The sequence below is a fragment of the Adiantum capillus-veneris genome, chromosome 12, assembly GCF_014529385.1.
Source record: "Adiantum capillus-veneris isolate H3 chromosome 12, ASM1452938v2, whole genome shotgun sequence".
Classification (NCBI taxonomy): Eukaryota; Viridiplantae; Streptophyta; class Polypodiopsida; order Polypodiales; family Pteridaceae; genus Adiantum; species Adiantum capillus-veneris.
The window spans coordinates 98970633-98998185 of record NC_140942.1 but is presented as its reverse complement, the minus strand read 5'-3'; the positions used below and the strand labels follow the sequence as shown (position 1 = coordinate 98998185).

Sequence of the window (27553 nt, the reverse complement as noted above, 5' to 3'; positions counted from 1 at the left end):
AATCTACTCTCATACCCTGCTAGCTCTCACCATCTTCAAAGGTGTGTGAGGTCTTGGGTCTGAGACCTTGAGGGAACTGATGTTGTGTTTGATAAGTGTTTTGCTTAGTGCATGAAGTTTCCATCTTCATTGCACTAGCTAGTATTGAAGGAACACAAAGAATTGTATTGCAAAATATCTCTCTTGATGGGAGAAACCATAATACAAAGCCTTTTGGAGGGGGGACCGGCTCCATGCAAATCCAGTCCTCAACTATTGTCAATTGCTTAATTTCTCTCTCTTTTGAAGTATTGTTCATGCTATCTAACTAGGTGTTATCCTTTTTGTTGCTCTCTCCACCCAAGCACTCTTGTTAATCTCATTAGGAATCTATTCTAATGAAATGCTCACTATGTTCATGCTATTTTTCGCTAGACACAAGTTACTAGGCCATTAAATGTTACAGGCCCCCTCATTGAAGGGAGAGAGAGAGAGAGAGAGAGAGAGAGAGAGAGAGTACCTGAGTCCTGCTTCCTCTTCCCTGCATGCATGTACTTTGACATTGGGGATCCTTGGGAATTAGAAGAATTCAATATTTTGCAGGGCGGAGGAGAAGCAACAGAACCTTTTCCCCTCGACTTCGTTCTCGGTGGAGTACTATCAAGATTGTTGTCGGAGGTGGCTGGCTCTAGTGTTGAGCTATCCTCCACTTGGGCTGACTACTAGCCTCCGGCTGCTGCAGACTTGCTTGCAGCTCGCAATCGCTTTTCTCCCTCTCTCTGACCTATGGCCCCTACGCTGTGCTTCCCTCCATGCTTCATGACTACACCACTACCTCAATGTAACGACTGAGCTTAAGTGTTAGAGATTTTGAAAATATTACGATTCATTTTTTCGAAGTCCAAGTATTACACTTTGTATAGTTCATGATGGTGGCCCACACACTTGAAAAAACATGAGTGTCCTATCCATGTGTTATGCTTACAAGATGTGCTTGTTGGCATATGTTAACTAGCACAAAAAGCGCGAACGTGAACATGTTTTCACCCTCTTGTAAACATAGTTGTGTATCAAAAGTTGTCTACCTATCCAAAACTCTTAACTAACTTAGGAACATGTCTAAAATTCTTTAGCATGAATTCACTGCCGCTTGGAAGTACCGATTTTATGTCTCCAATTCCAACAATCTCAAACGCATGAGAATCACCCAATTTAATTATTCCTTGATATCTCTTTGCATAAGAGGAAAACCACTCTCTATGTGGTGTAACATGGAATTTTTGCACCAGAATCTATCATCCAATTATGTGCATAGTTGGCATCTTGTGTGACAAGGGCATCTGCAGTGAAATCTATGGTGAAAACTGGGATTTCTGAGGTATGAGTTCTCTCAAAAACACTATGGGTCTTGGGAGAATCAAAAACATTGATTTCCTAAAGCTTAGCCTTGTCCTTTACATCATTGTCAGACTTCTTAATCTCTTGAGACCTTGTCTCTTTGTGCAGCAGACAATCTTTCTTCACATGCCCTTTCTTGTGGCAATAGTAGCACTCAACTTTATGCATGGAGCCACAAGACTTATTATGAGAGTTCTTGCCATCCTTAGACTTGGCACAATTATGAGTGTAGCCTCTCTCATTACAAGAATGTGCAACATAAGCATTATCACTCTTGGTAGGTAAAGACATTTCCTCAATGAGAAAACTACCGACTACATCATTGTAAATCAACTTTCCTTGAAGCATAGAGTTACTTATGGAAAATATATCCCATGAGGAAGGTAGAGAGAATAATAAAAAGATAGACTAAACCTCTTTATCAAAATTGAGTCCTTGTGATGTCAACTGACTGAAGACAACATTGAATGCATTTAAGTGTCCAAAAATGGTGCTATCTTCTTTCATACGAGGCTGAAAACAGCTTTTTCATTAAGTAAAACTTATTGCTTGCACTCTTCCTCTCATATGTAATGCAAAACTTCTCCCATAAGGCACAAGAAGTAACTTCAACAACATTAGTGAAATACACTGACACTGCAAGATGTAAATGAATAGTAAATCTAGCTATAGCATCAAGTGATTTCACCATTAGGCATCACTGTAACCATCACTATCTGGGTGTTTAAATAATGGCTTTAATCGACCTTTCTAGATCAAAACATCCTCAATCCACTCTTTTCAAATATTAAAGTTTGTGCCATTGAACTTCCAAATGTTATAAATATCCTTAAAACTAGAAACCATCACTGCCAAGTGTCATTTTTATCGCAAAATCTTGGTACAATGAGAAAAATCTCAAATTAAAACGAGTAAAAAACATAAACATACACATAAAGAGTTTCAATTAGCTATATGCACATCAAATACTGATTGCAAATGACCCAAAAGACTATGTACACAATGTCAAAAGAACCTGGTTCTCTCTATACAAATCATATGGCAGGGCATTGTAAAAAGTGGTACTCTATCAACATGTATCACAAAAGGATTTTAATATTAGAGAATCTATCAACTCAATAAAACCTCACCACAACCATCTAAAGGTTCAGCAAAGACTCAAGGCTATGGTCAAGCTCAATAATGACCACATGCTAATCAAGTCTCAGAAATAATCAAGATTTCCATAAGTGCCAATATGGCTCCACAATTCACATACAAGGTAGTATCTACAACTCAATGAACATAGAACCAAGTAATCACAACTATATGTAGTAGGATCTGTTCATAAAGAAGCACCAATATAGATGCAAGCATAAACCATTCCTTGCAAGGATAGAATACTCTTAGAAAAGATCAATCTTAATCAACAGTGGTCATGCATAGTACTATGCATAAACCATACGGAAATCAATGCTCATACACATCCCATAGTAGGAAAAGTATGTTGCAAAACTCTAAAACTGCCAAGTATAGAAAACATGTAATGTGTCCCTGTTAACCTATATTTCGTAGTACACATAAGCCTATAGAAGCAATCCAATAATCCAATCTATGGCTATGCCTAAACTCAAATACACGGTCTTATAAACCAAATGAGGCATACATCAAGCTGAAATTGATATGGCTATAGAAAAGACTTTGATCTGAGAAAAACACAAATTTGCATAGCAGTCTGTGTGAAGGTATTCCTGTGTGTGTGTGTGTGTATGTATGTGTGTGTGTGTGTGTGTGTGTGTGTGTGTGTGTGTGTGTGTGTGTGTGTGTGTGTGTGTGTGTGTGTGTGTGTGTGTGTGTGTGTGTGTGTGTGTGTGTGTGTGTGTGCACCTATCGATGGAGGCTGGATGCATAACCCCCTAGAAATCTGCTCCTATTGTATCACAATGCCAAAAAAACACCCCCATTGACCAGGTATAATCCTTCGATTGTCAAAAGTCCTCTCTTGCATGTGCCTCCAAGAAAGGCCGATGGTTGCATGTGCATGCTAGCACTCTGTCGTGTGGTGCTAGGCCAATGATTACCCTCTATGTGTGTGCAAGGCCGAAGTGCAAGAGAGCTTCCTATGTGTGCTCAATGCACACTTCCACATACTCCAAATCTCCCAAGAGAGTATGTGCAGAAGAGGGTGTGAGACCAAAGGGTTGCCCCCTTAGCAATGTCCGTATGTGGCCACTGGCTACAAGTTGTCAAGTCCCTTCCATAAAAAAGGGTACCATAAAATGGAATTGAGAAAAAAATCTATAGATTGAGTAGAAAAAGGGTGTATTTTATTAGTCAAAAACTCACAAATAAAGAGTTTTAAAAATAGTCCTTGAACACACGTGATATACACAATTTATACATAGTGACACCCCCCCCCCGCGAGGAATACTTGGGGATTGGAAATTGCATTCGTGCCAAAATGAGATTGTGCCACCACCTACAAGCATAGAGCTATTATGCCGACAACATGGATAGTAATACAAACATAGAACTACTAAACCCACAGCATGACACTATGACACCACCTATAAATATAGAACTACTAAACCTACAGCATGGCACCATGCCACCACCTATAAACATACAACTATATAACCTACTACCTGTAAAAAAATTGGCACGTTGTGCATGTGAAGTGTGGCTGGTCCTCCTATTTTGAGTAGTCCGCAGTTGGTCCTTCCATCTCGTGTGAATACTTTGTTGAAGTGCCACTCACGTGATGTGCATGCAAAGCATTGGGGAGAGTGAGTATTAAACTTATGTATTTAGGCAAGGAAAGAACGAGAGGGAGGAAAGGGTGTAGAGACAAAGAGGGGAGGTGATTATGTTTAATTTTATTTGAATTTTTTGAATTTTTTGTGGAGAGGTTGCACATGAGAGAAAGCTCGGGGGGGGGGGGGGGGGGGGGGGGGGGATGTAGGGAGAGGGTTAGGAGGAAGGGGGGATTGGAAGGGAAAGGAAGGGATAAAGACAATAGGGAAGAGGTATAGATAGCTAGTGTGGAAAACGTGTTTATTTTTAAACATATTATTTTAAAGCTTCATTTCTGAGAGCGCATATAGGAGAGAAGAGAGAGGAGGGAAGAAGATGTGGGGAGGGGGTTGAGAGGAAGGGGGTGGGTAGGCCTTGGGACTAAGTAACACCCATATTGAATGCAGGGTGGAGTAATGGGATCAATGGTCCGGGTTGAGGGACGGGATCTCGAGGCGCACTAAACACGGCCGCACAAAAAGCGAGGCGCAGTAGACTCGACCAGCGGGAAAAACGAGGTGCACTATCGGGTTTTGAACCGGTGGCCTTGCTGTTCGGGTTGAGGGTCGCATAGGGTAACCACCTCACCTGTACGCGCATCATGTATGCCTAGGCATTTTTATGGCATTATATTGTGAGGCGATATGCATTTTGCAAGCTGTCCAAGTTTAGTGCCTGTTCAGGTTTAGTTTTTGATTTGATTGTTGTGGCTGCGATTTCCTCTGCTTTCGTGCGTGAGTTTCTTCGCCTTTGATCCCATCCCCCCCCTCCCCCCCCCCCTCAAATATGGGTGTTACTTAGTCCTGAGGGAGGGTAGGGAAAGGAAGAGAGGGAGAGAAGAGGGAAAAACGTTTTTGGCTTGCCCAAAGGGCAAAGGCTATAGAGATCACTTCTCTTTTTGCTGACTAAAATGTTTTTTATTTGTTTTATGTTTATTTTGTGGTTTTATCAAGCACCGCTATTTGGCATGATTAAAGTGCTTGGGAAGTGGGTATCCTAGGTGGGTGGTAGAGTTAGAGATAGGGATTGCTGATGTGTCGCATTTTTGTTGGTTTACGATGATTTTTGGAGGGAATCATAAGAGACGCTCTTTAGGTTTTCTAGGCCAGCTCATCATTTGAGCGTTTCTTTCCCATCTGCATCGACAGCACTGAGGGATGGCGAGCTCGACACAGTGAGCTTCGGAGTGCAATCAACTTCGTGCTGCGGGGCAAGCTCCATTCAACTTCCTGCTACGCGCATACGCCCTCGCTCCCACAGAGCTCGAAGGTCTGCATGCTTCGTCCCATTCTCTCCCCCTCTCTTTCTCTTTCTCTCTTTCTCTTACTGTGCGCCTATTATGCTCTTGGCAGGTCAGCGCTAGTTGAACCCCTTGACACATTGACAGCGTCACCCATCGGGCTCCCCCATCGGACCTTCTTTTCGGCGGCTTCCACAGGTCCATGACAGCGTCTCACTCGCGGGCGCTGCAGTCATTTCACTGTGTTGATGCGTAGTTTTTGCAGAGGTGCGTACAGTTATATATCTATTTTCGCATGCTTTGCTTGCTTCTTTGTTGATGCGCAGTTTTTGTAGAGGTGCGTACAGTTATAGACGTATTTTCCCATGCTTTGCTTGCTTCTGTGTTGATGCGCAGTTTTTGCAGAGGTGCGTACAGCTATGCTTATTTTCCCATGCTTTGCTTATGCATTTGTTATTGTGTATGCAAAATTGCATCGAATTGCAGGGCAGTAGTAGAGGTGGATTGTTTGGATGCAGCTTCAGGCAGTTGTTGAGAGGGGCTCAGACACTCTGCAAGCTTTACCACTTGGAGAATATGATTTAATATAGGCTTCAGAGTCTTTCGAGTATTCGGAAATTGAGGGTTCGGATATGGACTGGGGCCTCTTAGCTTTTGCTTTGCCTCTGTTGTTTTTGTATTTATTCAAAGCTCTGTTGTTTTTGTACTTATTTGGTTTCAATTGTAGTGGAGGGGTTCAATAGTTTGATCTTGACACACAAGGGGAAGCCATGATTGGTATTCTTGGTAAATAAACGTTAAGAGAGTACATTGGGTTTTCTATATGCTTGTTTTGTTTGATAGCAACTGTCTTGTGACTTTGCAGATGCGCTAAGGCAAGCCTTTCTCGAGTAAATACACATAGTTTTCCATCTCTGTCGATCAGCTTATCGATTTGAACAGTTGTGACACCATGCTTAATTTTGGTTTGTGGATGTTAAAGAAGCTCAAGGCTGGTCTGTGTATGCAGTTGTAATTGTTACTGATAAGACTAATATACAAGAGTTATTTCTTTCAAGATTAATAAAGATTTAAGTACTTCAAAAATGTTTGCTACTTTGAGCTCCTCATATTCGCAAGGCACATCTTGGAACAGTATGAATATCCCTTTTTGAGTTTCGGATAGCATCTTTAATTATTTTCATCGTGATGTGAGATTAGTAGCCATTTTACGAACCCTTGTTTTGTTATTACGGTTAGCTTTGTAAGTAGCATGAGTCAAATTCCTGCGTATTAAAGTAAAGTAAGTTTATTATGCTCTTCAGGCAGAGGAATAGAGCCTTTTATTTGGCTTGTTGTCAATTAATCGGGTATTTTGGATAAGCTGTGAAGATTACTATATACCCAACTATGGATATATATCCTTCATGTTGGGTATTTTGTTCTGAGCTTATGGGATAGGGAAAGACAACTGTCAAGGATGAATTTAATTGCTCTTGTGGGTAATTTTGTTCGGCAATTCTTAGGAAGTCTATTATTTGCAAATTGTTTTTTTAAAACTTAGTATATAATCTTTGAGTGAAACAGATGCTATGGTATTATAGTTTCCTATAAAATATTGATCGAAACTAAGAAAATATTATTGTACACAATTTTAATTTTAATATTATAAATTAGATAGGTTTATCTTACTTTTGAGAAACATGTTCTATTTTTAAGGTCGAATTTAACATGTTCTTTTGAATGAAACTCAGCTTTTAATGAAGTTCAGCTTTTAATATTATAATTAATATTTCTAAATTTATTTTATTCATATTGACAATTTTAAATCTTTTACACTAAACGTGTATGCCATGATAAATACAACTCATGGTTTATATTTGACTATGTCTTTTTTTTCAGATTTAGTGTGAAATATAGACTTACTTTTCTAAAAAGAATAAAATAATAACAACTTACTCTCAATGCCACCAAGTCGGGTAATAAAGCTGCCTGAAATCAAGTCGGGTAATAAAGTTGCCTCAAAAGACGTGCTCTTTCTTTGAAAGTGTAAAATAATATCTTCTCATTTATGAAAAGATATTGCATCATTTTACTGCAATCTCTCTTGTCTTGGCTTCTATGCTGAACGTGAGGCTGTGGCACTCATTATAGAAACATATGCACTACTTTCCTCTGCCTTTCATGCAGCTCCTATATATAAAACTATTCCTTGGACACTTTACATATGCTTTCTTGAGGCCTAAGCTCTTCTTGCTCATAGGTGCTTGCAATTCTAGTTAAGATACCTCATACTATGGATACTCCCATGAAGGGTGAGTACGTTAACAAGATTTTGAGCTGTGATTATCTTGAGCATATGATATTGAGCATTGACTTGAGCATATGTTTGTAGATCTTAGTTTTGATGAGGTATTGTTTGAGCCTGAGCGTGTAGAAGCACCTTCGTTGGAAGTAGAGCTTCTTGAGAGTACCAAGTGTACCACTGCTGCTGAATTTTCACCTTTGCCTCGAAATCCTAATCAAATCTCTAAATCTTCCCCGCACAACAAAAAACTTAGCCCAAGAGGAAAGTTGAATAAAGCCTCTTCTTCAGCTATAAAAAAGGCCTTGCTTGCAGTGAGAGGTAATGTTTACTGTTTTCTCTCTTGATCGTTAGAGTATATTGTTCACACCAATGGTTTTTCCTCAGGTAAGGCAACTAGGTGCTTGGCAGATACCTCATTCTCGTCCCCTTTGATAAAAAATATACGTGAAGAGAAAGATGAGCTTAATGTTGAATCTTTCTCTTCACAGCTAGCCATAACCCCTGCCCTAAGAAATCTAGCTATCTCCGAGCTGTCAGAGACTGCAAATTTTAGATTTGCATTTGAAGGCAAAGCGCTCTGTAAGTATGGTACTTATAGAATACCCAAATCTAACTTTGGTAGATACCTACGTGCAGATCTCCTCGACAGAGAATCTCGCCATACTGTTACTTTTGTTGTGACTGAGATATATCTCTCAGACTTTATTGAGGCCTTTGCTGTCCATGATTATGTGCGCATTGAGGGGGCATGTGTAAAAAGAGCAGTTGCAAAAGACGGTGGTACTTGCTTGTGGGCTTTGTTCGCTGATGCAACTACTTTGGTTGTTAAGGCAGAGCCTTTTGACTGTTGCCTCTACCTTTATCCAGAACAGAAGATCAAAGAGTTGTTGGCCCAAAGTTCTAATGCTAATGAGTCAATGGCTATTGTTGCCTTCATTGTTGTCAAAATAGAGAATGCAACTAGAAGTGATGGTACTCCTAGTTTTCGATTGACTATTATTGATGGGCCGTCAACAAGCGATCGAGCTAGTGTAAGTGTCTCCCATCTCTGCAATTTATAGTTCGTGCCCTTTTTCTAAGATTTTTTCTATGGCAGCTTTTGTTTGTCCCAACCCGGCGCCTCGATTATCAACTTATGGTAAATGAGGTCAAAGAAAAGGGATTCTACACTTGTGTTGCTCGTAACATCAATGTTTTCAAGCACTTGTCGAACACTCTAAGTGTTGTGGATGCTACAATCTTATGTCCATTGCCTCCTTCATTGGCTGATGTCTTCCAAGAATACCTTCATAAACAAGTCTCGAATTTAGGCTTTGGGAAGAAGGTAAATTTTTTATTGCATAACAATTAAAAATCGTTATAATCCTCATTGATAAATGTGAAATTGGTAGGTGTTTGGAACTTTGGAGATTGTGAGTGTGAACAGCTTGGATGTGGAGTTCTCTTGTGGCACGTGCAAAGGTCTCAATGTAAGCCGCCAAGCTAGCAACCCATTTTGCTACTCATGTGGAAGACATTCTACAATCAATAAGCAACCAATGTTACCTGCCAAATTATATCCTCAAGATGGAGAGGCTGTTGGTGTAATTTTACAAGGTACTGTAGTCGACTCAGTTCTAGCATTCTCTCGTCCATTTTTGCATCTCTTTGAGCAAAGCTTGGTGGATTTAAAATCTTCACTCTTGAACGTTAAGAAGGCTGGTTGGTTCACTATTGACAAGTCGGGTCAGGTTACTGCTTTCAAAGGTGCTTAGTTCTGTTTCTCTTTCTTTAGTTGAACTTTTTGTAAAATGGCAAGTGATCTCATTTTGTGGGCAGAAAGTAAAAGGTTGTACCTTGATCCCATATTTATATGTAACTTTCCGAGCAACAAAGATGTTTTGTTAAGCTTACTTCAAGTTTTTAACTTGAGTCTCTTGTTGCAATCTCTTGAGTCCAAAGTTGTTGATGTTATTGTAGAGCAAATAGCATTAAGAAATGAAGACATTTTGAAAATTTGGGTGCAGCCTTGGACCATAAGTCTTCTATCGCCCTCTTTTGTTCAAAGAGTATTTATAATATCTCTTTTGTCTAGTCGCCAATCCTCAATGATGTTAAGTGTACACTTGGTTGGTATAATGTGCAGAATGTTTTTTGGTGCATGTAAAGTTTACTTTACCAAGGTGAAGCTATGCGTGAAGCTCCGTCCTTTGTTGCGCATGATTGTCCATCTTCATCCACTTTCCCGTCATTGGTCGTGTTGAGTATGCATGGTGAATTTTTATGGTTTCCTGCTGGTTTTGACAGTCCTAAACGTAAACGATGTGTATGGACTAAAGAGGCTAGTGTGTCTCTAGCTACTCTTGTCGACAACCATAATGTTGGTGCTCAGCAAATTGCATCTATGTTCTTGAGTCTATATTCCAACACCTTTACGCTTAAGCAAGTCACAACCAAAATTTACAATATGTCCAGGTCATCTCGAAAACATCTAAGAATCTCTATAGTTTCATCTTCATCTGGTAGAACTTCTCAATATACAAAGATCATCGAGGATACCCCTTCTTTTGATTGTGCTTCATGTGGTTCGCTTATGTTTCGTCAAAGTTTGCATGGCATGTCTAAGGAGGAGTTATTGCTTCTTAAAAAATTAAAATCAATTGCGGTGGTTGACGATAAGGTGCTTCGAGTGTGTCACCAATGTAAGGCCGCATTGAAGAAACAAGAGGAGACACTATTTTGCATGAGAAGAGAGATGACTTTTAATGTCAAAATATCTAGTGTAGGAAGGTTGAATTCAATAGAGAGTCGTCTTGTATCATTGCGCATACCATTCGCTCAAATTCGTGAACTAAACTTCGAAGGTCAATACGGTTTGCGCGGAAGCATTGTGAATGTAATGGCAGATTTGTCACGAGTACAAAGAGTGTTGCCACGCTTCTCTAGTGATCAAGCTTCAATTCTAGTTGAGATAAATCGAAAGCTTGATTATGATCATGCCTACTTGAGTGGCATTGTGCAGCCAAACTATGTGCTTCAAGCTTTGGTTGACCTATTGAGTACTCCCTTGTACATTGAGCATGGTGTTTCTATGGATATGTCTTGGTCATCTAGTTTCACAATCCATGAAGATGTGTGTCGCAGTCCACACCAAGAAGATGTTGAAGACGAGGATGATTCTACGGACACTTTGGTGCACGGTATCTACTCCGCTCAACAAGTTGTGGACCATAATTCACAAGTTGCAAGTGTAGCGCCTTGTGAGGGATTCAGCCCTCTGAGCATTTTTTATGATGAATCTTGTGAGGAGTTGTCATTCCCAACATTGTTTTTTGGTCGAAGAAGAAAGTATCACGTGTTGGCGAAGAAAAAATACCAAAAAGTAGCACAATGGGAGCTTAAAAATGTAGATAGACGATTTGCAAGCAACATTGAAAATTTGTTCTTCAAAACAATGAAAATTATTATTGCGAAAGTGCTTGGATCTATATGGGTACGCTTACGCAAGGGAAAACTTTGTGGCAAGCAATTACAAGCAAAAGATGTTCAAGCTAGCACTAACATAGAGCAGCTACTTTCATCCGACCTAGGGTACCACGACTTCCAATCATTGCGCACTTCAATCAATTCCAAGGTGAAGCTTAAGCGAAACGTGTTTGCAATGATTCATCAGTTGGGTCAGCCGACTTTCTTTGTAACATTTTCATGTGCTGAGCAAAGATGGGATCCTTTGAGAAAATGTTTGTGTGCATTGAATCCTCATATTAAAGAAACAGATTACCCAACCAAGGCCTCATTCATCCGTGCACTTGTACGTTCTGATCCTGTAACAACAGCGCGCTACTATGTCCATAGATTTCAAGCAATGAAAAAAGAGTTGACACGCAACAATGCCATCCTTGGTGAGTTGAGGGATTATTTTTTTGTGACCGAGTTTCAAAATAGAGGAAGTCAGCATGATCATGGATTGCTTTGGGTAGAACATGCACCTCTCTTTGGTGTAGCGCCGGATAATGATACAATACATTTTATCGACACATATATTGCTACTGACAAGGATTTGTTGGAAGAGTCTCTTAGAAGCGTGCAAGCTCACTACCATCGTAAAACATGCAGAAAACGTAAAAGCTTTTGCCGGTTTGGTTTCCCGCGTCCACCCTCCCGACAAACTATAATTCTATATCCAGTCACAGTGGCTCAAAAGGAGAAAAACGCATTGTTAGCCTGCAAAAAGTCCATTGACGATCAATTGCTTGCTCTTGGACATGATTCAAAAGTGTCATACGATGAATGGTTAACCTCTTTGGGAATCACTGAAGAAGTGTATATTAAATCCCTTTCTGTGAGCATCACAGAGCCAACACTTCTCTTGAAAAGACATCCAAAAGACATTTACACAAACAATTTCAACAAAGAGTTGTGTAGTCTATGGGATACAAACATTGACATTCAATTTATATTCAATGGCCATGGCGCTGCTGCATATTGCACATCATACATGACTAAAAACGATTCGACCACAAGCAAAACAATCAAGCACATATTGCAAGATTGCAAGAAGACAAGTGTGTCAACGTTGGACCGGTTGAAAAAAATTGGCGGTGCTTTGATCAATACACAAGAGATGACATCACAGCAAGCCACATATATCTCTCTTTCATTGCCTTTACATAGTGCGAGTAGACAATTCGTGTTCATCAATGCAGATTTTGAAAGCCAACACACATTGTTGTTGAAAAGAAGAGCTACATTGAATACTTTGAATCCTGATGATTCTAACATTTTCTTTGACGATATTGTCACCAAGTACACCCATCGTCCAGACAACCTTGCACACATATGTTTGGCTGATTATGCAAGCAACTACCAGTGCGTACATGGCTCTACCTGCAAGTCTAAGAACCCTCGAGTCATACGATATGCTAACTTCGTTCTAGAGAAGGATGCAGAGAGACATTTCCATGAACTTTGCTTATTGTTCCTTCCATTTACGGGCGATGAGAAAACCTTTGAGAGAAGTGTTGATTGTTGGAAAGACAAATTTACCACAAACTATGCGAAAATACATGACAATCGTCAAAAATATTGTAAGCTAGAACTTCATGCAGCAACCTCAAACACACATTCATTGCCCTCATCCTCAAGATCTAAGCCTAGTGAGTCATACAAATATGAGTTGGCACTTGATATTCAACCAAGCAAGCCCACTACAAGATCCTTACCAACATTTCGAAAATTGGCATTGTGCAACGAGGAGTATCACTCACTTGTGTCCAAGTTGAACATCGAGCAACGTTCCCTTTTCGACGACATTATGATTAGAAAACGCTTGCAACCAACTCAACCAATCCATCTCTTTTTGACTGGTGGTGCAGGCACGGGCAAAACTTTCACTTTGCAAACAATCGTGCAAGGCTTATTCGTCACTACAATGCCTCCCTTGAATTAGATGTACATCTTCCCTCAACATTGCTAATGGCATATACAGGAAAAGCAGCTTTCAACCTTGGAGGAACAACAATTCACTCAGCATTGCGTTTGCCCCTTGTCTTCCAACCAAATGTTTCTCTTTCTTCTGAGAGCCTTGCCGAACTCTCGCAACTGTATAGAAACCTCAAGCTTGTTGTGTTTGATGAGGCATCTTTGATTGGGAATAGACTCTTGCGTATCATAAACACAAGGCTGCGATCAATTAAGCACAATCACATAGAGCCATTCGGTGGTCTAGATGTCATCTTCTGCGGTGAATTGTGTCAGGCAAGCCCAGTTCGAGATCGTTGGATATTTAGCGAGCCACAAGATTCTACGCAACTACTCTCGCCTTCATTCTGGCTTACCCATATAAAATGCCATGAGCTCACAAAAACAATGCGTCAATCAGATAATGACTTCATTGCCATTCTCAATAGAATACGCAAAGCAAAACACATAGCCGAGGATTTGTTGCTCTTAAATACCAACCATACCAACAACGTCTTTAACAAATTGACAACACCCCATTTATACTTCACTAACAACTTGAAAGACTCACATAATCGACTTGTCTTTGAGGAATTGCCTACTCACGCATACGTAATCCATGCGAGAGACAAGCACCATAAAACTTGCTCAAAAAACCTAGTTGTTCCAAACAACCCACAAAACACAGCAGGATTGTCCTCAACCTTGGAGCTCAAAGTAGGAATGATTGTCGAGCTTTGCGGTAGCAATATTGATATTTCCGACGGTCTTGTGAATGGCGCAAATGGAATTCTGAAGCTTGTCGACAATAAAGCTAACTGCCCTATTGCATGGATAGAGTTTTTTGATTCCTCAACAGGCTGCAAACAACGACAAGTGAACCAACATCTTAATACGATTCCCATTAGCCCTCAATGGACACCAATTTTTCAAACAACAAAAGAATTTCAAGTCGGTAAAAATTCATTGAACAATGTCTCTCGAACTCAATTTCCAATACAAGCAGCAAATGCACGAACTATCCATAGGTCACAAGGCTTGACAATGAGCATAGTAGCCTTTGATCCAACATCAATAAACTCACATGGATTGGTTTACACAGCTCTTTCCCGCATCAAAGATCCATCAAACCTCCACATTCTCAATCCAATTCATCTAGCTCAAATCAAAGTCAACAAAAAAGTGCTTGATGAGCTTGACCGCCTCAACAATGATGCCAAATGGGAATATTTGACAAAATTTCCATTCGCATATAAACACACACATCATATCATTCAATCATTGAACATCGTTTCTAGTCACAAATATCTCAAACATATCAAAGAGGATTTGAATTTTACAAGTTCTGACATTCTATGCCTCCAAGAAACAAAGCAAAAAATTCCTTCCAACGATCTTGCACCAAACTTTCATCATGTCCATCACCACAGCAAAATAGGTGTTTCAATCTACTACAAGACTAGCATCAAGCTCCACTCTGCAAAAACATTCCTAGCTCCAGGAATAGAAATCATTCAAAGTTATATTAACCATTCATGAACACCTTGATTGGGAAATCATATGCATCTACAAATCACCAAACACATCTCCAACCGCGTTGGTCACACAACTCTATACCTTGCTGCAACAATCCCATTCTACACGAATGAGTGTCATCATGGGAGACTTTAATGTAGACAATGAACCCACAAACAATCAATATCATTACTTGGAGGAGAAGCTCCAAGCACATGGCTACACACAACAAATTCATGATGTGACCACTGTGTACAACTCAAAGCTCGATCATGTTTGGATTAAAAATCCCCCTGCATCATTCATCACAGGCACACGGTTTTGCTTCTGGTCCGATCATTCATCCACACATCTAATCATTCCTAAATGATTCTTATACCTCCCACCCTCCCTCCCTCCCTTTTTCCCGTCATCTCTCCCTTCCCTCATCCTCTCCACAAAAACAAACCATGTTTCCATATTCTATGCCTACCTTCATCCTCAAATGACAAAATTTTTGTACTCTTCAGCCCTTCATTGAGGCCGACATTCTGTAATGTAATATCCTAATCACTTTCTCAATCAATGTGACTTCTGTCCTTGCGCTTTTGTGTTTCCCTTCCATGTTCTTAATTTGTCTCATCTATTGGCAGGCCCTGTGATTTTATCACTTGTTTAATAACAAATAATCAAATTTAGAAAAAAAATTCTTTTGTAAATAAATCAATTAGAAAAACAACCGCTAGTTAGTGAAGGATTAGTTATTTATGCCTCGTAATTCTCATTTTCATAGTGCCTGTAAATCACTTTCTTTCCCCTTAAGCTAGTTACCGCTCTTTGTTCTTTTATGTCTCTAGTAGTCATGGCTTGTGTCCTAAACTTTTCTACTTCTAAGAAGACTTTTCCTTTATGCCTAGGTGCAGGTTGATCACACTTGGTATGTGGTAGATTGGGTGATGATGTCATGCCATGTTTATGACCCAAGGTATGATGCTCATCCAAAGTCATCGAATTTTTGAGCTAATTCTGGTTTTGGTTGAATTAGTATGCAAGACCTCCATTGACATAGGTGAGAGAGATCATGATGTGATTGCTAATTAGGGGCTTTTGGAGAAAGATTTTGTTCTTGGTGGTTCCTAGGTGAAGGAGGTGGGTATGGAATCACAATGCTTATTCTAGGAGTGTCTGAATGAACTAATGAACAACCATGGCTGCAAACCTAGATTTCTTTAACTCCATGGTGGACCAAGTGCAAACGACTTGAGATGCATTATGATATGTTCTAAATGACAAAAACGGGAATGTGATGGATGGCAGGGAGTGTTCTTGCCTTTTTTACTAGAAGTAGAGCATGATTCAACACATCACTTTGTACATATTCGCATAATCTCAAGCAACTCACAAGGAGATGTGTGAAAAGTGGAAAAAAGCACCATCTAGGGACACAGTGGCATATGAGTCCTGTCTAATACGGAAATGGTGATGCAATGGACACTGTATGGACAAGAACCTTCCATACATGTATTCATGGATGATTTAGTGGGAAATTTGCATTGCCCATCGGGTGTGGCATCATGACTTGCATCAAAAATAGTGATGAGGGACCCAACACTTCGTGCACAAACCTTGCTGAAAGCAAGCATGAGAGTTTGTTGGCAAGGGAGGGATTCAAAGTTGGATATCCCTATACAACAGATGCACCATGGATCTAGCAAATTCTACTTTGCAAAGCACTAAAGCTATTTCTTACATGCAAGACAAAAACATAAGAAATGGGCCATCATTGCAACATCTTGCTATCAACCAACTTGAGTCATTGTGATAGTCAATGAAGCCAAAAAGGGAGCTGCATCCTATAGGCCATCGTCAACTTTGACAGGCAATAAGAAGATCTAGCCGACGAGGAGAGTTGAACTCAAGACTAACCAATCTACCACACGTGGGTGATAGAAAGGTATATCATTTTCCTCCTTTATTAGCTCACACAAACACACACACACCAACACCCCCCCCCCCCCCCCCAAGAAGAAGAGAGTTTTAACATCGTAGGAAACTATCCACACACACACACAGAGTCTTCTGAACCAACCAACCTTGGTAATTAATAACTGATTGTAATGCAATGGGGGTTGAGGGTTGTTTATATAGCAACCTCAATAAATTGCCCTATCCAGAATTTGACAAATAAGTAAAATAAATACCTAAAAGCCAAACTAAATAATGGGATCACATTGAGCAGTTCACTTGAGATGCCAAAACTCTAACACCGTCTCTGTAGCTCATAGTGGACATAAATAGTGAGGCCAACTCGATGAAGAAGCTACCATGGACACCCCAACAACAGCTCCTTGCTGGATACACCTCGGATTTGCTACCCTCAATTTTGTACCTTAGAATAATGCCATCTTGAGCATCAATTGCCTTTTAGAAAATTGAATTGTAGACCACACTATGTCCAAAAATCCCCATTCGTGGACTGTGAACACATCACGTCCAAAAATAACACTCCAAGATAATGAACTGTGGAACACATCCTATCCATCATCCGACCAACAATAATGGATTGGTGCACTCATCCATAGTGTTTTAGATATGTGTGATTGGTTCTGAGCCAGATGCATGTGCCTTGCACTCCGACCCACGAGTTCAAACACCGATAACTTGAACTCCAACACAAGGGTCCAAATTAATTTTATGGAGCATTGTTTGCTCCTCTTTGCCACTCACAAGCCTCTCTCTAGTGGCGACAACTGCCCTTCGACTAGAAATCTGGTGTCGTGGCCACTGGTCGCCAGCACCCCCGGGGGATTCACTCTATATACAAAATGGGTCGCCAGCTGTGAGCGGAAAACTTTGATAAAACCCCTATATATGACTCATATTAAGGAATATGACTCCCCTTTCTACGCTTATACGACAATCAATGAAGGAAACTATTATACCCCTATCTTATGTATAAAATTTAGGTCTCGCTTGATCTAACTGAGTAAAACTAGTCAAAGAGTGTGTAGCATAGTGACTGGCAACATACTAAGAAACCACTTCTATTGATGATTAGATGTACCCTCAATGTGTCTTAGTTTGAATTTCAAACTATGTATCATTCTGCACTCTGGCTACTCGTCCAATTTTGACCTATTCAAAGCGGTATAAATCAACCCTTGAACTGCTCCAAATTAGCCCTTATCTATGACTAGCCTGATGAAAGATTTGATGTGTGGCCTGATAAAAATTTCCCCAAAATTCATCCGAGTTCTAGTGCACACCGGTGACCAATCGTTAGAAGTAATCAACTTGGATCGGTTTCTCCCCTCCCTCCATAAATATGATACCCCCCTCCCTTATTTTTAAGCTTGGGAGATAAATTATTGGGGGCTGCCCCTAACTTATATGCTTATGTAACTTGTAAAAAAAAACCCTCCCCTACACTTACGTGATACGGTAAATTTTCCATGGTGAATCCCCGGATCACCACCACATGTGCCATGCGGATCTCTTTTGTCAAATTGTTATTACCAAAAATTTTGCCCAGCTTGCCTTTGTCTTTGTCTTCGCCTTCCTCTATCTGTGAGTTCTTGCTTTTGCCTTTGGCTTCAAACTCCCGAGCCAAACAAAGCATTCACATTTATAACAATGGGTGTTGGACCTCGTGGTTACTGGGGGAGCTAGCTGAGTACTGGTAGTGCCATCCTTGTCAAGCCTGCCTTTGCCTCTGTCCTCTAGCGAACTAGTGCAATTGCTTTTGGCTTCACAATCTCGAGCCAAACAATTTGCCGATTTCCTTGAGAACTATGTCAATGCATAGGCCACTAATTGGATGGTGGTTGATTTTCTATCCATAGCCAATAGTTGGTTTTGGTCGATATTGCGGGCACTCAAGCAAGGGGAGGCCATGTTGAAGTTACAAGATCTAGAATTTGTAAGTCCTTATCACACTCCAAAGGGTGGCCGCACAATCCCCAAGCTGCTCCATACGCTTTGCATAGAAATCTCCACATGATTTTCTTCTCCCAAGCTGCTCCTCAAAAAGCACTCTTTTGCCCCTCTCTTAAGCTCCAAACTCCTGGCCTCCAAATTGCTCAGAAATGTCTCAAAATTTTTAAAAAAGAGTCTCCAAGAGAGATGATCTCTGCTTCAAAAATTTCCACTTCGGAATTCCCAAGACAATCCACCCAAGGAGCGTCTCCACCAATGTCCAAGGGGCGCTCAAAAGCCATAGCCGAGTGGTTGTCGTCAAGGATCTTGAGTTGGTATCAGCATTTTAAAATGCAAAGCTTAGGGGGAGGGAGTACCGTCGTTACTAGCAAGGAGGGGAGATAGCTCCACAAATTTGCACCTCAGAACTCCAAGACAGTCAACTGGAGGGGGGATTTACCTCTAATAGCCCAAGAGGCACTAAAAAGCCCTCAACCTGCAACATTTTATAACGCTAAGGCAAGGAGGGGCCATCAGGTTGCCGGAATGTTGAGTCGCTGTCAAGGAGCAAACGTTGCAAGCGTATTGAAAGGCACAACTGAGTGTCAACCCAAGTTGAAGCTGTCGACTAGAATTTTAAAACGCTAGGGGCAAGGGGTAGCAAAGAGGGTGATCAATGATGCTTGGGCTGTCGTAGCCGACATAATTTTAAAATGTAGGGTACGAGGAAGATCTTTCCGGTTCCGCCAAGATATTTTTGCATGTGAATGCTTAGCATTTTGAAACGCTAGCGAGGGCATAGGGAGTCTCATTTGACATTTTTTTGCACCACAGGAGACAGCAGAGAGTGGGGGTAACGCCGATGACAAAGATTGATAGACTCCTCACACATGGGTCTCTTCAAGACGCCTTGCTCACCCAAGGTCATGGAGAATTAAGCTCTGATACCATGTCAAAGTCGACGATGCGAAAGCGTAGAGACCAAGGGGAGAAAGCATGAGAGAGAGAGAGAGAGAGAGTCTCTTGAAACAACCAAAGTTGGCAATGAATAACTAATTGTAATACAATGCGGACTGAGGGCTGCTTATATAGCAACCTCAATAAATTGCCCTACCCAGACTTTGACAAATAAGTAAAATAAATACCTAAAAGCCAAACTAAATAACGGGATCACATTGGGCAGCTCACTTGAGATGCCAAAACTCTAACAGATGTTGTACCTTTGTAATTGTTTTTCCATAAAAATGTTTCGATGATTTTAGGAACTCTTTCGAATGGCATTTGGTCATCTTCAGGATTGGGAAGAAGGACAAGTACGCGATCATGAACAAATTGACGACCTTTGCTCTGCCATGGAAGGGAATAAGTACATAATTTACTTGTAAGAGATTCCTACCCCACATGGGGCCCCTGTTAGGTAAAGGCATTGTGCCTCACCGTGATTTGCCCGTGTCTGTCGGCCAGTGTTCGGCGACCGCCCACATTTATCTCCTTATTCTTTTTACATACAAAGAATAAGGAGCTCTCATTCATTCTCACATTGTGCTCATATAGTGAGATTTGGGAGCTCTACCCCACATCCTATGTCTCTCTCTCTCTCTCTCTCTCTCTCTCTCTCTCTCTCTCCTTCGCACTCTCCGCATGCGCACCTCATTCGTGCACTCACAACTATTCTCAAAATCGCTTTCACGCACGCACACTTTCAAGAGTGCAAACAGGGTTCCAACTTCAGCATCAGCAAATTCAGCTTTCCGAGAGCGTTTCCAGTAGGTGTCCTGAGGTTTTACCCCCCTTTCAGAGCCATTCGTGCCATCAAAAATCTCATTCGAGCTACGTTTCAGGAGTTGCATTTTTCAGCTCTCTTTTGGTAGTTTATGCTGCGTTTTGGGCCAAAAACGGAGGTTTTTGGCATATCTCTCACACCCGGACTCGGATGCATGTAATCCAGGAATTGGCACGTTCCGGATGTGTTGGTCATGTCAAAATTTTGAAATTCTGAGCGCTGAATTTTCTGCAGCAATAGTTGTTTAATCTGTGTCGAGGATTCCACACATGGTTTGCTCTCGAATGTGAGAGTGGTATTGGCTGCAAGTTTTCTCACATGTGGGAGGATACAATGTATGTCTTATGTAGTTTGATGCTCAGGGAGACTCATGTGATTGCAATTTGAGCTCGGCAATGTATGCCTCGAGCATGTTTTTTGGCAGTCACATGTAGAGTAGGTATTTGTGTACTAGATTTGCAGGTGTTTGCAATGATTTATGCAAAGTGTGGAGATTGGTGCATGCATTTGGAGTGTAGTTTGATGCGCTTTGGTTGCTCATGGTTTTGAGTGTGCAGTCACTTTGGTTATTGGTTTTGTAGCCGTTTTCCTGATGCAACTCTGGTAAAATTTTCCCATCAGTTTTATGCGCATTGTTGGTGCGATCGAGATTGTGATTGCTTGTAGCACTCGGGAATTGCGTGCATTGTGAGCGTGTTTTGCTTTGCATTTTTGGTCTTGAGCTGTGTGTGCTCGGCCATTTGGAGCTTCCAGTTTTGACTCCCAGCTACATGTTGAGTCTAGTACTCCCACAGGTGTTACCATTTGCAGTTGAGGACATCTTCTACAGTGTTTTGGCTTGCATACCGGTTTCGACACAGCAGGTGTCTTGAGCTTTTGCTTTGTGTATGCTTTTGTGGGATAGTGGCTAGGGTTTACTCGCCATAGTTTGTGATCGAGCTTAGCTCTCACATTGACAGGTTTTGTCAGTTTGGACACAGTTTGGTGTTCTTGTACCCACTCGCGTGGGAGTGAGGATTTGCATATGCTTGTGTGGCTACAATACAGGCTAGTCACAGGTTTCACAGTTTTTGCACATTTCTGTAGGCAGTTTCTCTTGTGGGACTCGTTTTTGAGCTAGTTTGCTCTCTACTTGCATATATGGTTGTGCGCTTTACGCTCGGTTGAGCAGTTTGTCACAGTTTATGCTTGCAAAGTTTGCAATTTGTGGAGTTATTTTATGCATATGTCTGCATCAATTTTGATGCGATTGATCATGCTTTTGAGCACTGTGTAGTGGTCGACTTACCTCCCACTTTGTTGCCAATTTGGCATGGTTTATGGTTGAGATTGCACTTGAGGTTTTGCTCAGGGGAGATTCTGTCAGATTTTTCCCAAATTTCTTGCCATACTTCGGTTCTAGCAATACATTTATGGTATGCTCATAATGGTTACAAGTTTCCTTTGATTTTTCTTCATGTTCTCACATTGACGCATATTCCGAGTGTGAGACTACAGCATGCAGGTTACAGGTTTTCACTATTGAGCTACTGGTTGGTTTATGCTTGATTAGCGCAGTGGTCGAGTGATCTCCCACTTTTGACGCATATGCATTGACATGATGTGTGACACAATTAAGTCTACACTGATGGCTCATGAGAGACAACGGTCTCATTCTTGCCGATACTTGCATTGTTGGCATTGTGGTCACACAGGGCACATTCGACGCTGTTGTTTCAAATGTATGAGACAACAGTGAAGATGTATGCATGATGCAGATACGGCTTTGACACAGGTTAGAGAGGCAGTCCCAATGGCAGTCTATGCCAGTGACGGTGATGTCACACTTGCCTCCAGTGTACCTCTTGTAGATTTGTCTATGGTTAGCACACTTTCTCCAGAGTGGTTACTAGATAGCGATGCTGCTTTCCATGTCACACCATGTTGTGAATGGTTTAGCACATTTTCTAGTGGGAGACTTGGCTGTGTGCACTTGGCTGATGTTTTGGCGTTCGACATAGAGGGTGCAGGAGACGCTTGTTTGTCTTTGCCCAGTGGTGCGTCATACAGGCTACAGCATGTGTGCTATGTTCCTCATATGAGGCAGAGCTTGATCTCAGTGAGACAGTTGGAAGCTTTTGGTTGTCATGTACTGCTTAGAGAGCAGTCTTTCTAGATGCATTGCGGTTCACTAGTGATTGTCAGAGGAGCCTGCAGTTGCCTGGTATATCCTATGCATGTGTCTGAGGTTCAAGACGACGTAGTTTTGGTTTTGTTGTTGGCATGTTTGGAGCGAGAGACGAGGCGTGTCTCTTTTGCGGATGTGCTGCATGGAGATCAGGTTGTGCATTTCTCTTGTCGTGACGTTCACATAGACAATGGTATCTCTGGTGATGCAGACCTTGGTCAGTCATCAGTTCAGGTGACATCAGTTGAGCCAGAGACCGATGCATTATTCTATGATGCATCTGATACATTTGAGGATGACAGTGTCCTTTAGATAGCTGTGTGTGATTGTAGTGGTGCTGATTTTTTGGTTTTGCAGTCATTCTTAGCAGATATGCCTTTGCCAGACGATGCTGACATGGTGATGCATAGTCAGGTGGTTCTTGTTGAGGATGCATATGGCACTGAGATTGCTAACAAGAATAGGTTGGCACACATAGTGCATGTTTCATCGGCTTTTGGGTCTCTCATGTTTGACCTTTTGGTCTCAAGACCTGATCTTGCTTATGCGGTTGGTGCATTTGTAGTGGGAGTTGTCAGTCGTACGATGACTGACATTGCCATTGTGCATTGTGGAGCCATGTAGGTTGTCACTTGATACCTGCATCAGGAGTATCATCATAGCTCTAGCCCTAGTGGTATGCATGTTGCATCTATACTAGAGTGGTTATAGAGTGAGCCAGTGGGCATAGATTGAGAGACGTCTTCTCTCACCTCTTGTATATACTAGTTGTAGAGGCTAGTCTTCTCACCACTTATAGGCACACAGCCTTTAGTGGGAGAATGTTAGGTAAAGGCGGTGTGCCTCACTATTATTTGCTCGTGTCTGCCGACCAATGTCCGGCCACCCACATTTATCTCCTTACATACAAAGAATAAGGAGCTCTCACTCATTCTCATATTGTGCTCATACAGTGAGATTTGGGAGCTCTACCCCCCATCCTGTGCCGCTCTCTCTCTCTCTCTCTCTCTCTCTCTCTCTCTCTCTCTCTCTCTCTCCTTCACACTCTCCCCACATGCACCGCATTCGTGCACTCACAGCCCCAAGGTGGCAAAACACCGTTCCTTTAGAGAAATTTCTCCTGACCAATCAGACGAGACAAATGAATCATTCTCTGAAAGGGAGGTTAGCCTCGACTTGTCTATGTTTCATTTAGAGCTTGAAGCTATGGAAAACATCTCAACTATCTCAAGCACCTTTCTGAGTATCTGGGGGGTGGCTTTCAAAAATAGTAGGGAATCATCAGCAAAGAGTTTGGCCCGCAAGTTTGTCACTAGGGAGAGGGAGGCCTTGAATGTTCCCTTCCTCAGTACTTCTCTCGAGCATGGTAGATAGGGCATGAGAGCCAATAGCAAAGAACAGAGGGGCCATAGGGCAGCCTTGTTTGATTGATCTTTTGGCTTTGATGGCTCCCACAACTTTGTTGTTAAAGAAAAGTTTTGAAGAGCTGCCTGTTCCTAGGGTGTGTATCATTTGACACATTTGGGGACCTAAGCCCAAAGCATTCATGGCTTCTTCTATGTATGACCAAGAGACCCGATCATAAGCTTTGTCAAGGGCGAGTTTGAGGAGGATACATTTATGTTTGCATATTCTATGCGGACCATCATTGCAAGAATGTTGTCACATATTGACCTTCCTTTAGTAAAGCCATGTTTGTGGGGATTGGTCACTTTTTCCAAGATTGGATACAAGCTTAGTGCAATAACTTTAGCGATAATTTTGTATGCCATCATTGTGATAGGCCACTAGTGATTTAACTGGGAATAGCAAACCTTTAGGAGAATAGGCTTGATAAGACCTCTTTTCATACCAGTATCAAGCTCTCCCTCTTGAAGACCTTTGTTTGCCAAGCGAGTGATGGGATTTTTAGAACTCCTTGAAGAACTCTATTGTCATTCCATCCATCCTAGCAATTTCTCCTTGCCCAACCAATGAAGGAAAGCAAGAATTTGTCTTCAAAGATTGTATATTCTAGGAGATTTGCTTTAGCGGGTGCTATAGTTCTGTTGAAATTGTTGAGCAGTGAGACTCTTGCTTCTTTGACCTCTTTGATTGATCATCTGCTTGCCCTATGATATTGTTGGCCATTATGTATAGGTCATGTTCTTCACTCCCTACATAATTTGTGATTAGTGTGATGGTACCCCGTCTCTTTTTGGTTTTTAGAGTTCTATAAAGTGCTCTTGATTCACAACCTCATGTTTGAGGTAAATCTCCGTGGACAATAATCTTGCCTTCCTTACTTCTTCGAGTTGCTGATAGGCAAGATTTGTTTTTACTTCAAGCCATCTCTTGTGCTTTGTCTCTATGGAGATCCCTTTTTGCTTTTTGTTAGTTAGTGCTTCCATTTCTTCTTTTAGCCTTTGATGCTTGTCCTTCTGAGCCTTGTGGATCCTAGGTTATGTTCTCTTTATGACTGTTTGGATACTCCAAGCAAGAGCAAACCATCCAATTGGTACATATGAAATCAAAATCATTGTACATGGACTACGGTGGTCGAATCTACAGTCGAGAGCTAGAAATGAAGAATCTAACAAATCAGCCAATAAAAGCCAATTTGATCAGAGAACCAAGTCAAAGGCAACATAAAGGGCAAGATGGAGTTGTCTCTAGCCTAATGCTTAGTGTTCTAAAAGAAGATCTGGACAACTTGGCGAGCACAGAAGATGAAACTTCTCAACAAGAGCTTGAGATGACAGAACCAATTGGAATACCATTAGTCATGGTGTATTTCTCAGATTCTAGAAGAAAATGTGGACATTTTCTAGAGGATTGTCCAAGAAATCCAAAAAACAGGGACATAGCAACAGCAAAGCAAAGCATAGAGTAGTCTGAAGAAGCAAACTATGATATAAGTGCATCTAACTCATCAATTTTGGTGCAATTAGATGATTATGCATTACTGTTAGAAGCACCAGTAAAAGCACGACAAGGTCAAAATTTGCATGAAGATGCACAAGCACGTGAAAAGCTTAAAATTGATCCTTTGAACAACAAGTTCATACGTGAATTTGGTCAGAGCATCCAGTTATCACCGAAGGTCAAAAATAGTGTTAGGTTTGCAAGTGATTCTGCATCCACAGCCATTAGTGTACAATCATTCATGAGTCTAAGGGACACATCAAAGCGAATGCTGTTAGCATTTTCTGGCACCCATAATTCATATGCACACTATGTAGATCGAAAAGGGCAACTATACAAAAAGGATCGACCAATGTTTAAGAAGACCCACATACCGGCTCATAGAATTATGCCCAATGATAGATCACGAAGGATGGTTCATTTTAGACGAAAGAATCTATTATAGCCCATCCTCTCTAGAGCTGAATGATATTACCCAAGTGAATCCAAAAATAAATTCAGAGACAAACTCTCATCCATCTGAAGTCAAGCCTAGTGTTATGATCCAACAAGCACATATTATGACCAAAATGGACGTAGAGATAGACGAGAGTCTAAGATCTATGATGACTTGGGTCCTGAAACCACAAAAGTTCATATCATAGGAGACCCACGGGATAGAGAATATCAAGGTGAAGATAATGTTATATACAACTGGACTTTGAGAAACATTTGTCATGTTTCACGGAGGTACATAGAAAATTATGCAGAAGGTTTGCAGATGACAAACATTGACAGTGCTACTCACTATGTGCCTTCACAGTCTCAAAAGGTTAGATCAAATTAAACAGTTTTGAGCGTAGCTCATGGGAGAAAGCTTTAATCATCACCCTAGGAAGGTGAGAGCTACAAACCCATCAAGCTTAGTGCTTGTACCAAGAAATGCAACACTAGTTAGAAGCCCTAGATCTTCTAGCCAGACCCCTTCAAAGAAAAAGTCATCAAAGGATCATATGGTTGTTGTTGGAAGTGCCCAATTGACCCACATTCAATCTGAATCCATTGACAAATGCTTCTAAGAAGATCATCAAGGACAAAAGTTTCAATTGATTTCCACAAGTCAAAGTCAAAAGCCAACCAACCCAATAGTGTTCAAGCAATTGCATTTGACCAAGATCACATATGCATATCGAGATGCAGACGACAATGAATATCGGTAACTTCATTAGCCACAATGAGAGGAGCCACTTTGATTTATTAAAGCTCATGTGCACTCCAGCTACCAAACCAAAAAGCCTCAAAGTGTCCATTAGTACATATACATCGACTCGATTATTTCATGGCATAAAGAAAGAGTAATCAACATAAGCTTGACCAAGAATGTCATGCCAAGGGCTAGAGGGCAGGGCCCGACCTAGGGGAGTCAGGGATTTAGGCCAAGGGCCGGACTGAAGGTGTGGATAGGGGATCCAGTTAGGGCAAAGGGCCATGGGCCCTCCTATAATAGGTTAGTTGGGAGGAGGATCCGGCATTCAGTCTCCCTGTGGTCTTTCACTGGTATCAGAGCTTAGGGGAGGGGAGAGCTATGGAGGAGGGGGAAGGACTCTCTCTCTCTCTCTCTCTCTCTCTCTCTCTCTCTCTCTCTCTCTCTCTCTCTCTCTCTCTCTCTCTAGCATGAGGCATGGCCTCCCTCTCTTCGGAGTCTGTTCTCTCTCCCTCGTTTTTGAGAGCAGGCCATGCATGGTCTTGCATGATCATGCAAGCCGTGGTGTTCAAGGTCGGGGATGCGGCACACTGTGTGTGCAGGATCTCTTGCCAGGTGGGGACGATGATGAAGGGATCTGTGTGCAGAGCCGCTTGAGGCGGGAAGGTGATGGGTCAACCAGCATAGAATCCTGCACTGCGGAGCTTGATGACTGCGTGAGGTCGCAAGCAAGACAACTCAACTCTTTCGCTCACACTGAGGAGCACTGCAGTGCGCAGAGGGTGCACCTTTGACCACTTGGCGACCTGATGCACCATTGCTGCTGTGTGGAGCGCCTTATTTCACACCCGGCGCCCAAAGGCCCTTGGCCTTAGGGCAAATTAACAAAAACGCAAAATTCTCCTTAGAACAGGTGCCACGGAGAAGGCATGGGCAAAATCCGTCTATTCAAACATTATGCATGGACCATCCATGCCTTAGTACACCATCCG

General features: G+C 41.5%; 1 protein-coding gene across 1 annotated transcript; it reads left to right on the top strand.

The window, feature by feature from the left end:
• The first annotated feature begins 7664 nt into the window (after positions 1-7664).
• On the top strand, positions 7665-9430 carry LOC147446204 (uncharacterized). Its single transcript, XM_086524676.1, has 6 exons — positions 7665-7683; positions 7764-7994; positions 8061-8422; positions 8507-8707; positions 8773-9000; positions 9068-9430. Exons 1-6 carry the CDS (start codon positions 7665-7667, stop codon positions 9428-9430), a joined length of 1404 nt encoding a protein of 467 aa, XP_086380802.1.
• Positions 9431-27553: the final 18123 nt, after the last annotated feature.